This window comes from Mustela lutreola, chromosome 1, assembly GCF_030435805.1.
Source record: "Mustela lutreola isolate mMusLut2 chromosome 1, mMusLut2.pri, whole genome shotgun sequence".
NCBI lineage: Eukaryota > Metazoa > Chordata > Mammalia > Carnivora > Mustelidae > Mustela > Mustela lutreola.
Genome location: NC_081290.1, coordinates 273,694,155 through 273,707,794, shown reverse-complemented (window position 1 = coordinate 273,707,794; position 13,640 = coordinate 273,694,155). Strand labels below are relative to the sequence as shown.

At 41.3% G+C, this 13,640-nt stretch overlaps 1 protein-coding gene and 1 long non-coding RNA gene across 2 annotated transcripts; one reads left to right on the top strand and one right to left on the bottom strand.

Annotated features, from left to right (window-relative positions):
• Positions 1-365: 365 nt before the first annotated feature.
• On the top strand, positions 366-1,271 carry LOC131822217 (olfactory receptor 4C45-like). Its single transcript, XM_059158697.1, has one exon. It carries the CDS (start codon positions 366-368, stop codon positions 1,269-1,271), a length of 906 nt encoding a protein of 301 aa, XP_059014680.1.
• Positions 1,272-10,840: 9,569 nt separating this feature from the next.
• On the bottom strand, positions 10,841-13,152 carry LOC131812670 (uncharacterized). Its single transcript, XR_009346434.1, has 2 exons — positions 13,034-13,152; positions 10,841-11,771 (listed from the first exon to the last, which is right to left on the bottom strand). It is a non-coding gene; the product is annotated as an uncharacterized LOC131812670 (long non-coding RNA).
• Positions 13,153-13,640: the final 488 nt, after the last annotated feature.

The following is a 13,640-nucleotide window of genomic DNA, read 5'->3' as shown; positions in this document are numbered from 1 at the left end:
GCTATTGATGAAATCTGTACCAAAAGCAGAGGAAAAAGGCCATCCATAAGATTTTAGAGCCAGAGCTTTGAAGTCAATCAGGAGTCAACTATCATAATAACACGTTCCTTTTATTCTGGTATTTGAAACATATTGTCATTATAAAATTTAGATGAGTAAGAGAAACTTAACCCTCTATCTACCTCTATCTATTCTCTTTTATAACAGTCTCCAAAGTAGTGGAGGTGAGTGGAAAGTGTGGCTTCAGCAACCCCAGAGGCCAGGACTAAAGAGGTGATGGAAGATTTCAGTGTTGAATTCAAAATACTACTCAGAAATTGTGATCTTTCCAGATGAACCAGAGGCTCATACCTAAAGCTGACTTCATGGAAAGGAAGAGCAATGTGACAGAATTCATTCTGCTGGGCCTGTCCCAGAATCCACAACTAAGGAAATTGCTATTTGCTGTGCTTTTAATCACCTACTTGATCACACTGGCAGGTAATCTCCTCATCTCCATCACCATCTTCATCAGCCCAGCCCTGGGATCTCCCATGTACTTTTTTCTGTCCTATTTATCCATTATAGATGGTTTCTACTCTTCATCCATAGCACCCAAAATGATCTTTGACCTGCTCTCTGACAAGAACACCATATCCTTCAATGGCTGCATGACTCAGCTCTTTGCTGAACATTTCTTTGGGGGAGCAGAGATCATTTTATTAATTGCCATGGCCTATGACCGCTATGTAGCCATCTGTAAGCCCTTGCATTACACCACCACCATGAGCCGACCTGTCTGTACTTTCTTGGTGGGAATGGCTGTGATTTCAGGCTTTATTCATGGAGGGATCCAGGTTCTGTTCATGGTCCAGTTACCATTCTGTGGCCCCAATATTATTGATCATTTTATGTGTGATTTAATACCTCTCCTGGAACTAGCCTGTACAGACACTCACACTTTGGGGCCCCTGATTGCTGCCAACAGCGGGTCACTTTGTCTGCTCATTTTTTCTATGCTGATTGCTTCTTACGTTGTCATCCTGCGCTCCCTGAGGACTAAAAGCTCTGAAGGGCATCGCAAAGCCCTGTCTACCTGTGCTTCTCATGTCACTGTTGTCATCTTATTCTTTGTACCTTGTTCATTCCTGTATCTGAGACCCATGACCTCCTTCCCTGCTGACAAAGCTGTGACTGTGTTTTGTACCCTAGTCACTCCCATGTTGAACCCATTAATCTACACCCTCAGAAATGCAGAAGTGAAAAATGTCATGAAGAAACTCTGGAGGTAAATAACAAAAATTGGTGATAATGAATCTTGGGATTAGAGTATTTAAGTAAAAGTATCTAGTGAAAATTTAGACAGATTTATTCCCCTTATTAGTTAATTAAATGTGGGACAGTCAATTATCCTGTCTGGGTCACTTTTATTCAGGATCATATATTTTGTGGGCAGGGTCAACATATCATCCAAGAATAGTAGGCACAGTGCCTAGAGCCCACAATAGTTCTAAGATCCCTTTAATGGTTAATTTCTCTTAAAATAAAAAGAAAATAATGAATATAATCCAAATCCAATTTGGAGTATGTCATCATCATACCAATGCATTCATAAAATATGATCTTTAATAATTTTTATGGAGAAGGATTCATGAGGCCAAAGTAGAAAGGGACCACAGACAGTCATAATATTGCCCTGATTTTTGGTATGAAATGGTTATGCAGCAATATTTTCAATACTCTCTACACCCTGCACTACAGCTAGAATGAAGTTTTATTTTATAAGAGGAAAAGTTCTATATATGCAATAATGTATAGAAAGCCAGTGAGTCTTGAAGAAGTACTTCCATCCAAATATACTTTTTCTTATCTTCCTGAATTTGAGAGGTTAAAAAATATGCCTGCACCACAGCAATAAAGAATTCTTTATTTCTCACAGTCCCAATAAGAGAACACTTGCACACAAAGTTACATTTTAAAACTTACATCACCATCATTCCCTGCAGTATACAATTGTCTACAGAAGAATTAGAGGCAGAATTGACTGATGCAAAAGAAATATAACTGATCAAGTTTGTAGAGTTAAGGCAGAAAACAACTGTATTTCAAAGTTGTGTTTTAAATGGAGTATTACTCAGCCATCAGGAAGGACAAATACCCAACTTTTGTATCAACATGGATGGAACTGGAAGAGATTATGCTGAGTGAAATAAGTCAAGCAGAGAAAGCTAATTATCACGTGGTTTCACTTACTTGTGGAGGATAAGGCATAACATGGAGGATATTGGGCTAAGGAAAAAAAAGTGAAGGGTAGAAGCAGAAGGGGAGACCAACCATGATAGACTGTGGATGCTAAGAAACAAACTGAGGGTTTTAAAGGGGTAGAGAATGGGGAAGATGGGTGAGCCTGATGGTGGGTATTTAGGAGAGCATGTATTGCATGGAGCACTGGGTGTTATACGTAAACAACCAATCTCTGGTTGTAAGAATTAAACAATTTAGATTGAAAAAATGAATTGGCTAAAAACTAGTGAAATTGCTCATATATGGTTATAGCTTTCAGAAATATTACCAGCACAGAGAGTAAGCCAGGGTCAACAGTTGCTGACAAGAGGAGCTCCAGAACACCACTACTAACCATCATTCACTAACCATGATCACAGAAAGACCAAACATCTAGGCCAGCCTCTCTGTACTTCAAATGGTATAAAAGGCCTCTGTATATAAGTAGGGACAGCAGAGCAGAGAGTCTTCTCAGCAAGGAAACTAATGGGAACAGTGAACAGACTCTGGACACTAAAAGCCAGCCCCCCACCAACTCCCTAGTCTGCGACACAAATGCTCTTAAACATCACTGCAATAACCAATCAAGGAGCTGGCTGGAACAACCATGACATGTCTGAGCAGAACTTATTTCAAAAGCTCTCACTAATGATGGATTCCCCTTCGGCTGCTCTCAAGGGAGGAAAAGGGAGACCCACTGCAGTGCCAGAAACCAACAGACCTATCTCTACATAGAGCTTGGGATTCCTGAGGAAGAGCTCAGAAACATGTCTTTAGAGGGTGATTTCACAACCAGGGATTGAATATCATGTGATATTGACATTTCTCATGTTCTCAGGACTTTAGATCAGGTTAGATCTAACTGTACATGAAGGCCTTTTAAAAATATATGTTGTCCCGGGTGCCTGGGTGGCTCAGTTAGTTTACCGACTGCCTTCGGCTCAGGTCATGATCCTGGAATCCCTAGATCGAGTCCCACATCAGGCTGCCTGCTTGGTGGGGAGTCTGCTTCTCCCTCTGACCCTATCCCTTCTCATATATATGTTGTCCCAAAACAAGCAAACAAACTCAAGTAAGAGAACAAAGTGCTGGTTACCAGTGGTGGATGCCAGAGGTGGTTGTGGGGAGAAGAGTGAAATAGGTAAAGGAGATTAAAATGTACACACTTCACTATAAAATAAATACATCAAAGAGTTAAAAAGTATAGCATAAGGAATATAATCAATAATACTGTAATACTGTTGTATGGTGACAGATGGGTGACTACACTGACCTTGGTGAGAACTGTCAGATCCCTTCATGGTACAGGTCAACCTGGATAACATTTTACATCAGTTACACTTCAATATTAAATTCTTTTTTCTTTTTTTTCTAAGTGGCTTATTGTTCACTTTTTTAAAAATTTTATTATTATTCTGTTTTGTTAGTCACCATACAGTACTTCATTAGTTTTTGATGTAGTGTCCCATGATCCATTGTTTGCATATAACAGCAATACTCCAGGCATTATGTGCCCTCCATAATACCCATCACTGGGCTAACTGATTCTCCCACCTCCCTCCCATCTGAAACCTTCACTTTGTTTCCGTGAGTGCATAGTCTCTCATGGTTCATCTCCAACTCTGATTTAACTCCGTCATTTTTTAGCTCAACCATACATTTTTTCCATGTTTCCACAGGACTGACTATAACAGGAGCTATGCTAATACATCTTTGGGCACACACCCAGGCAGATATCCTCATCTCTGGTAACAAGGGAATCAAATGACTGATCTTGACATTTGGAAATGGGGCTACATTTGCAGTTGAAATGAGGTTATGATCCACCCTAAAATATCTTAGGAATACTTTTTCAAATTTAATTTTCAAATTTGATTTTCAAATTTAATTCCAAAGATATTGTGTGTTGGGCATCAATATTAGCTTCCCTCACTATACATAAATTTAAACAAGTAATGGTGATCTGTGTCAGGCAACACAAAGGAAAAATATTGTGCAACGGTGAAGAAGTAAAATTGTGGAATTGTATCTTTGTCATCTCATTTTTCCAAAGTAACCCCAAAATCACTTTTTGTGGAGACATCAACTGCAAAGATTGTACAAGTTGGCATATTTGAAGGGACTCACAAGAAATCACAAAGCATAATCATATAATACAATTTTTTGATGTCCAGTGATACTGAGAAATGAGAGAGTATGGGCAAGCACCGAAGGTCGAAGACAAATTCAAACAATAGCCCAAGAGTGTTTGTTCACACAGACAAACAAGTTTCATCTCTAGTTGAACCACCAAGATCAGCCTGAGATAATGCTGGGCTTCGTGAAAGCTCAGGGAAGAAGTTTGCCATGAGGTATTCATATCCCTCTGGTCAAGTCAGTTATGCTAAGTAAAAGCCAACAGTAAAAAAAAAAAAAAAAAAAAATCAGGAACGGATGGTGGATTTTGTCAAATGCTTTTTCTGCATCAATTGAGAGGACTATGTAGTTCTTCTCTCTTCTCTTATTAATTTGTTCTATCACATTGATTGATTTGTGAATGTTGAACCATCCTTGTAGTCCAGGGATGAATCCCACTTGGTCATGGTGGATAACCCTTTTAATGTGCTGCTGGATTTTGTTTGCTAGGATCTTGTTGAGAATCTTAGCATACATATTCAGCAGTGATATTGATCTGAAATTCTCCTTTTGGTAAGGTCTTTGCCTGGTTTGGGGATCAAGGTAATGCTGGCTTCATAGAAAGAGTATGGAGATTTTCCTTCTGCTTCAATTTTTTGAAACAGCTTCAGGAGAATAGGTGTTATTTCTTCTCTGAAGGTTTCGTAGAATTCCCCTGGGAATCCATCGGGTCCTGGGCTCTTGTTTATTGGGAGGTTTTTGATCACTGCTTCAATCTCATTACTAGATATCGGTCTATTCAGGTTGTCAATTTCTTCCTGGTTCACTTTTGGGAGTTTATAGTTTTCCACAAATGCATCCATTTCATCTAGGTTGCTTAGCTTATTGACATATAACTGTTGATAATAACTTCTGATGATTGTTTTTACTTCCCTGATGTTAGTTGCGATCTCTCTCTTTTCATTCAAAATTTTATAAATTTGGGCTTTCTCTCTTTTCTTTTGGATTAGTGTGGCCAATGGTCTATCGATCTTATTGATTCTTTCGAAAACCCAGTTTCATTGGTACGTTCTACTGTATCTCTGGTTTCTAACTCATTGATCTCAGCTCTAATCTTGCTTATTTCCCTTCTTTTTTTAAAATTAATTTATTTTTTATTTTCAGCATAACAGTATTCATTTTCATGAATGAATTTATTCATTATTAAATGAATTTAACACTAATTTAATTAATATTAAATTTATTCATTATTCACTTTTGCACCACACCCAGTGCTCCATGAAATCCGTGCCCACCATAAGACCCACCACCTGGTACTCTGACCTCCCACCCTCCACCCCATCAAAACCCTCAGATTGTTTTTCAGAGTCCATAGGCTCTCATGGTTCACCTCCCCTTCCAATTTCGCCCAAATCCCTTCTCTCTATCTCCCCATGTCCTCCATGATATTTGTTATGCTCCACAAATAAGTGAAACCATATGATAATTGACTCTATCTGCTTCACTTATCTCACTCAGCATAATCTCTTCCAGTCCCATCCATGTTGCTACAAAAGTTGGGTATTCATCCTTTCTGATGGAGGCATAATACTCCATGGTGTATATGGACCACATTTCCCTCATCCATTCATTTGTTGAAGGGCATCTTGGTTCTTTCTATAGTTTGGCGACGATGGCCATTGCTGCTATAAACATTGGGGTACAGATGGCCTTTCTTTTCACTACATCTGTATCTTTGGGGTAAATACTCAGGAGTGCAATGGTAGGGCTATAGGGAAGTTCTATTTTTAATCTCTTGAGGAATCTCCACACTGTTTTCCAAAGAGACTGCACCAACTTGCATTCCCACCAACAGTGGAAGAGGGTTCCCCTTTCTTCACATCCCCTCCAACACATGTTGTTTCCTGTCTTGCTAATTTTGCCCATTCTAACTGGTGTAAGGTGATATCTCAATGTAGTTTTAATTCGGACCTCCCTGTCTCTTCAATAAATGGTGCTGGGAAAACTGGGCAGCTATATGTAGAAGAATGAAACTCGACCATTCTCTCACACCATACAAAAAGATAAACTCAAAATGGATAAAGATGTATTTTTATAAAAAACAAAATTCTTGGCATCATCAGGGGAGTTTGGTACTTTAAAAATACATCAAAAATTCCCCTGGTCCTGTCTTATGCAATGGTCACAACCCTGCATGACCAGAGTTAAGACTTTCCTATTGAGTAGTAAAATAACCCTTTCCTACACACTCCACTCTCTGACTCTTGGTCAAGACTAAATCACTCATAATCATTCCTTCTCCTGCAAGTTTTGCATGATGTATAGAACAGGTAAAATAACAGACCAAGTGCAAAGTGTGAATATCTTGTATCATCAAATAAAGAATTGGTATTGTTTAAAGAAGCATTTCAGCTAACCGAATATTCCACCACAAACTTAATCACAAACAAGCACAAGTTGGAGAACAATGTAATCTCCCTTGAATAGAGAAATTAAGATTGTATGAAAAGTATTAATTGGTAGATTTACTGTAACAATTAACTAATCCTAGTTTCTCCTCTAACCAATCAGATTTCATTGAATGAACATCATGGAAGATGTCAATTCCACTTCCTAATATATTTGATCATCAATTTAAGTATTATAGATTTTGTTGAAATCAAATTAATCCTACCAATTATAAATGATAATATTAAACCAAATAACAGTTACACTATTATTGATTGGATGCTCCCTTTATAACAACAATTACTTCTTGCTATCAATTTAATTTTCATTCAGACCCCTCATTTGATATAACCCGGGGTTTCCCACATCCTCCAGTTATCCACGTCCCCTGTATCAGGCTTCATTGCCAGTCCATTGACTATTGCCAAAACCTAAGAAAAGTCATACTATATCACTATAGTTATAACCCGGATCTTCTGGTACCTAAAGAACACCGTTCTTAACACACTGAGTGGATTTATAGTTTCCTTTTCAATAATCAGCTTCCACTCAGCCACTTTTCAGACTGAGAGATGGATCGCCACACTGAAGACACCATCTATACACCAAATAGGCACCGACCATAAATTGATCATAGGGAGGGACCCATTCAGCTAGAGGGTAAGTCACTCCACAGGAGGATCTAATGTAGGGCTCAAAGGCAAGGCAGTCACTTGTTCATGTGTGCAATGGGTTCCCTCTTTCACAAATCATGTGCTTATATTTCTAATTAAGAAAATAAATTTTCTGTTCATTTTCCTCCCTACTAGAATGATTATCTGATATATCCTGGGACTTATGGGTATTTCACATCTCAAAATAATGTTATATCCTTCAGTAAAAATAAAAGCAGTTTGAATAAATTCCAATAACAACCTAGCAATCACTTTTTAAACTGTACACTCTTTGGCTGTTTGAGGTAACTTTTCAGTTCAAAAGCCCACTGATGCATCTCCTGGTAGCCATTCTGGCATCCCTTATGGAAGGCATTACTAGGAAAGAGAAATTATTCTCCTGATTCTCTTTTTAGGAACAGAGAAGCATCAATCAGAAGAAATCCCATAGTTTTTCTCTTCTCTCCTTGGCCAAAATGTTGTCACATGCCTGCCCTTAAATTGAACACTGAAAAGAGGAGGGCATTACCATAATTGTTTTAGACTAACCAGGGTCACAACTATGGCTTGTGGATGGACCACACTTTCCCCAATACTGGAAGAAATGGAGTTTCCTTAGAAAAAAGGAAGCTGGTGGAAAAAGGACAGTCTCTGTAATAAATGGTGCTGGGATAATTGGACAGCTACATGTAGAAGAATTAAACTCAACCATCTCTTACACTGTACACAAAGATAAACTCGAAATGGATAAAAGACCTCAACGTGAGACAGGAATCCATCAGAATCCTAGAGGAGAACATAGGCAGTAATCTCTTCTATATCAGCCACAGCAATTTCTTTCAAGATATGTCTCCAAAGGCAAAGGAAACAAAAGCAAAAATGAACATTTGGGACTTCATCAAGATCAAAAGCTTCTGCACAGCAAAGGAAACAGTCAACAAAACAAAGACACAACCCACCGAGTGGGAGAAGATACTTGCAAATGACAGTACAGACAAAAGGTTGATATCCAGGATCTATAATGAACTCCTCAAACTCAACACACACAAAACAGACAATCATGTCAAAAAATGGGCAGAAGATATGAACAGACACTTCTCCAATCAAGACATACAAATGGCTATCAGACACATGAAAAAATGTTCATCATCACTAGCCCTCAGGGAGATTCAAATGAAAACCACATTGAGATACCACATTACACCAGTTAGAATGGCCAAAATTAGCAAGACAGGAAACAACGTGTGTTGGAGAGGATGTGGAGAAAGGGGAACCCCCTTCCACTGTTGGTGGGAATGCAAGTTGGTGCAGCCACTTTGGAGAACAGTGTGGAGATGCCTTAAGAAATTAAAGATAGAACTTTCTTATGACCCTGCAATTGCACTCCTGGGTATTTACCCCAAAGATACAGATGTAATGAAAAGAAGGGCCATCTGTACCCCAATATTTATAGTAGCAATGGCCACGGTCGCCAAATTATAGAAAGAACCAAGATGCCCTTCAACGGATGACTGGATAAGGAAGATGTGGTCCATATACACTATGGAGTATTATGCTTCCATCAGAAAGGATGAATAACCAACTTTTGTATGAACATGGATGGGACTGGAAGAGATTATGCTGAGTGAAATAAGTCAAGCAGAGAGAGTCAAGTATCATATGGTTTCATTTATTTGTGGAGTATAAGAAATAACACAGAGGACATGGAGAGATGCAAAGGAGAAGGGAGTTGATGGAAATTGAGAGAACCATGAAGGACTATGGACTCTGAAAAACAATCTGAGTTTTAAGAAGGGGCAAGGGGTGTGAGGTTGGGGGAGACTTGTGGTGGGTATTATGGAGGATACATATTGCATGGAGCACTGAGTGTGGTGCTTAAATAATGAATTCTGTTACACTTAAAAATTGAATTAAATAATAAATAAATAAATAAATAAATAAATAAATAAATAAATAACTTAAACAGTAAAAAAGTAAAGAAATAAAGAAGGAAGGAAGCTGGGAAATAGCCACTCTGTGGGTGACAGTGACTGCCACACCTAATTTGCCTCCACTGACTGCTCTCCCTATATCTCTAATCAATCTCTCTCTCTGTCCTTCCCCCACGCTTCCTTCTTTGCTTTATCCCCTGGCATGTCAACATATCAAGTTTCATCCTTCCCCAAAATTATTCACCTACAGGCTGATGTTCCACTCAGTGACTAATTTCATTCTTGTAACAACTCCATGAGATAATGTTATCTCTATTTTTCAGAAATGGAAACTGATGCATATGGAAGGTAAGTAACATAGCCAAGCTCCCAAAGCTTAGCCAGGATTCAATAAATGCCAACAGTATCACAATAGTAGAAAATGCAAAAATTTTTCTCAATTCATTTCAGAAAATATTTTCTAATTATGTTCTATGTATAATACACTCATCAGATGAATTAATAAGCAATCCTCCAGTATTCTTCCCAATAATGTCCATTTATATAGGGCTCATTTTCAGGTTCCAGTAAGTGAAAATTACATACATAGAATCTCGTAAATAGAAGAACTGGGTATTTTTCCCATGGCTATGTGTTTGATTTATTATTTCTCTAGGAAACCACCACACCCCATTCATGTAGAGGATGTCCCTGCTCCTCAGTCTGAACATCTACTTGGTCTTCCTTCCACTCTGCAGGCATCAGGAAATTTCAAGAAACATGTCTTCTAAGATAACATTTAGGCAGATCTCTCAGATTGGAGCCAAGGTAGGAAAGGAAGATAAAAAATGTCCTCCTTTCTCTGTGGCTCCCCTTATGGTCACTAGGGCACCTGGGATCTGTCTGAGGAATGTGTGCTGCCTGCCACTGCTGGGAGAACCAGAGACTCTACATAATCCCCCAGGGTCTGAATCATTTCCAGGGCCAATCATTTCCAGTACATAAGACACATCACAGAATCAGTGTCTAACTGCTACCACAGCATAATTGTTAGAGCTCAGACTTTGAATTCATGCATTTGTATTTATATCTGTCGCTCTCGGCCCGCAAGAACGACCCGCAGACGAGGTGAGTGGCAAGCTTCTTTTTAATAATGGCAGCCGCCCGCAAACCAAGCACACAGCGATATTTATGCACGCGCGTTCACCCCCCCCCCTCTCGCCCAATCACAATGCCGCGCAGCAGCGTCCTCGTGGCACTCTTATGTAACCATACAGGACTCTATTGTTCTCTAGCGGTGATCATGCGTTTCTCTCTTGGCTCCTGGTGCTGCTCATGCGTCAGCCACGAGCGCACTCACATCCCCCTAAACCAATCATTCTTAATTCCTCAATCTACAGGCACTGCCATCTACGTGACTCCTTGCATCTGCTGAATGGCTCTCCACAGCTCCCCCTTTTTTATTGTTTATATGGCAGGGATCGTGCCTGTCTTAGGTTGCCAATCCTCAGCACACATGCTTACCCGTCATCGGGTACTCCCCCTGGCCGAGGAGCCCCTGTCTTAGGTTGCTATGGTGAGGGATCAGTCTTACCCGTCTTTGGCTACCGATCCAGCATGCTAAGCCATATTTGGGGGGGAAGGTGCCAGCCTCCAGAGCCATCATGGCTTAGACCAAAGCCCGTTGCTGTAGCCGTTGTTGTCGCGCGATGCATTGTAGAAGGAGCACTTGAGCCAGAATCATCAACATAATCAGGGCTCCTATGCCTGCCCAGTTTTTGAGGAATGAGGCTGATTGTTATAACATACTAACCAAATCGCTGACGGAGCCAAGAGATACCTGGGTAGCGTTCAAGGTGACATTCTGAGCCCACCGCGGTTGATTAGCTGATGGTTACGTATGATGGCTCTTAACTTATAAACTTCTGCGAGTATAATTTTAACCGCACAAGGCAAGAGGCACATGAAAAGAACAATTACTACTAGCACTCCTATAATTGTTCCTACAACATACCATGCGTGCGTCAGGGAAGGGAAGTGAGAAAACAAGGACAATGTCCGCGTGGGTTTTGTATACACCTAACAGTCCATTAATCTGATTTTGTGTTGCAAGGGCTTCAGCTACCCTCCCGGTGACATTGTTGAGTGTTGCTGCAGTCTGTATCGAGGTTGTCAATGCCACTGCAGCAGCAGTAGCAGCGGCGACGGATGCTGCAATAGCTGCAATAATGGCTGCTGTTATTCCAAAGTCTCGTTTATGTCGAAGTAGCACCGGCAGGTTGTCGAGGTTCACCTGTACTGGCATCGGGATATACGTCGGTATCTTGGCTATTACTGCCGAGTCTCCCACCGTGGCATTTCAACATTCTGATAGCAGACAATTCTGGGACTCACAAGAGAGACTAGATGACTTGTTAATAGTAGAAGCATTAAAAACTATGAAGAGAAAGGGAGCTCAAACACAGACGGGCATTGGTGAGTAACTTATGTGCTTAAGTAACACTTGTTTCAAATCGAGAGCCTACGTGATCTTAAAACTGCTCTGGCCAGGTTGGCCTAATCCTCAGGAGTGAGGTAAAATGTTCCCAGCGACTCCACAAGGGAGACAGTGAAAGCTGCCTGGGGTCCATAGGCGCTGACTGCCTCCTTAAGCTGCTTTACCAACTTGAAATCTAGTGGCTGGTGGTACCTCTGCTGATTCTGATCTTCTAACACTGGAAAAGAGCCTTTTCCCGGGCCAAGGACCTCTCTCCAATTTTCCGCAGTACAGCCCGAACAATAGCACGTCTTGGCGCAGCTGGGCCTATAAGGCGGGGGCCACTCATGGGGTGGCGCCATGGGGCTAGAATGCGGAAGCGGTGTAACTTCCGTTTTTAATTTCGACTGCGCCACAACTGCGGCTTCCGCCCCTGCTTTCAGCTGCGTCATTACTTCTCCCTGCACTCTTAATTCTCCTAATGCCTTTTGCAATTCCGCCTTCTTTTCCTCAAGTTGCTGCCTCACGGTCTCCAAGTCTATCTGGAGATTGGGAGATTCCCTTTTCTTGTTACTTGCCTCTATCTTTCCTATCTCCTGTAACTCGCGTTCGGACATCCCTTCTGAGCTTTCGCTTTCGGATTCAGAATCTCGGGAGGAGCCCTTACGGGACTCTTCCTTCATTTGCTCAAGGACTTTGCCCCCCTGTCGTACAGCTCACTGCAAGGGCCCTCGGGGGGATTGCAAACATACCTTCACCAAGGACCACACAGCTAGAGTCCCCGGGGATGTAGAGGGGCAGCGTTTTAAGTCCTCACCCAGGTTTTCCCATTGTGGCACATTTAGGAGCCCTTCTTCTATAAACCAGGGGGCAATCTCCTACTTCTTTCAAAAAGGCCCTCGCTGTTTTTGCCTTTAAGGGGGTACCGTTCGTCTTGAGGACATCTTTTAAGGAGTCCTCCAAGCGAGCAAGATCGTTCCCCATTCCGAGGAAACTTACCTTATCGTCCCCGTAGAACTTCACAAACACCCTAACGTCTTATCATCTACGGGGAACCTCTTATCGTCCCTGAAGAACCTTACAAACAACCTTACGCCCGATCGTCTTCAGGGAACTTCCCTGTCAATAGACAGAAATAGGTGCACTCTTTACCTTATCGTTGCTCTTACCTCGATCCTCGTTCTGCGTCTAAAGGTAGGGATCCCGGGTTTCGGCACCAGTTGTCGCTCTCGGCCCGCAAGAACGACCCGCAGACGAGGTGAGTGGCAAGCTTCTTTTTAATAATGGCAGCCGCCCGCAAACCAAGCACACAGCGATATTTATGCACGCGTGTTCACCCCCCCCCCTCGCCCAATCACAATGCCGCGCACGCAGCGTCCTTGTGGCACTCTTATGTAACCATACAGGACTCTATTGTTCTCTAGCGGTGATCATGCGTTTCTCTCTTGGCTCCTGGTGCTGCTCATGCGTCAGCCATGAGCGCACTCACATCCCCCTAAACCAATCATTCTTAATTCCTCAATCTACAGGCACTGCCGTCTACGTGACTCCTTGCATCTGCTGAATGGCTCTCCACAATATCCAGGGTCTACCAAAGATTAGCTTCTCTGACCTTGAGCAACTGATGCTCACAGTGAGCATCAAGTTCCTTACACATAAAATAGAATTAGCAGAGGAGCAAGATGACAGAGGAGTAGGAGACCTAAATATCATCAGGTTCCAGGAGTTCAGCTAGATAGTTTTCAAACTCATTAGGAGAGATAAGATAAGAGCACA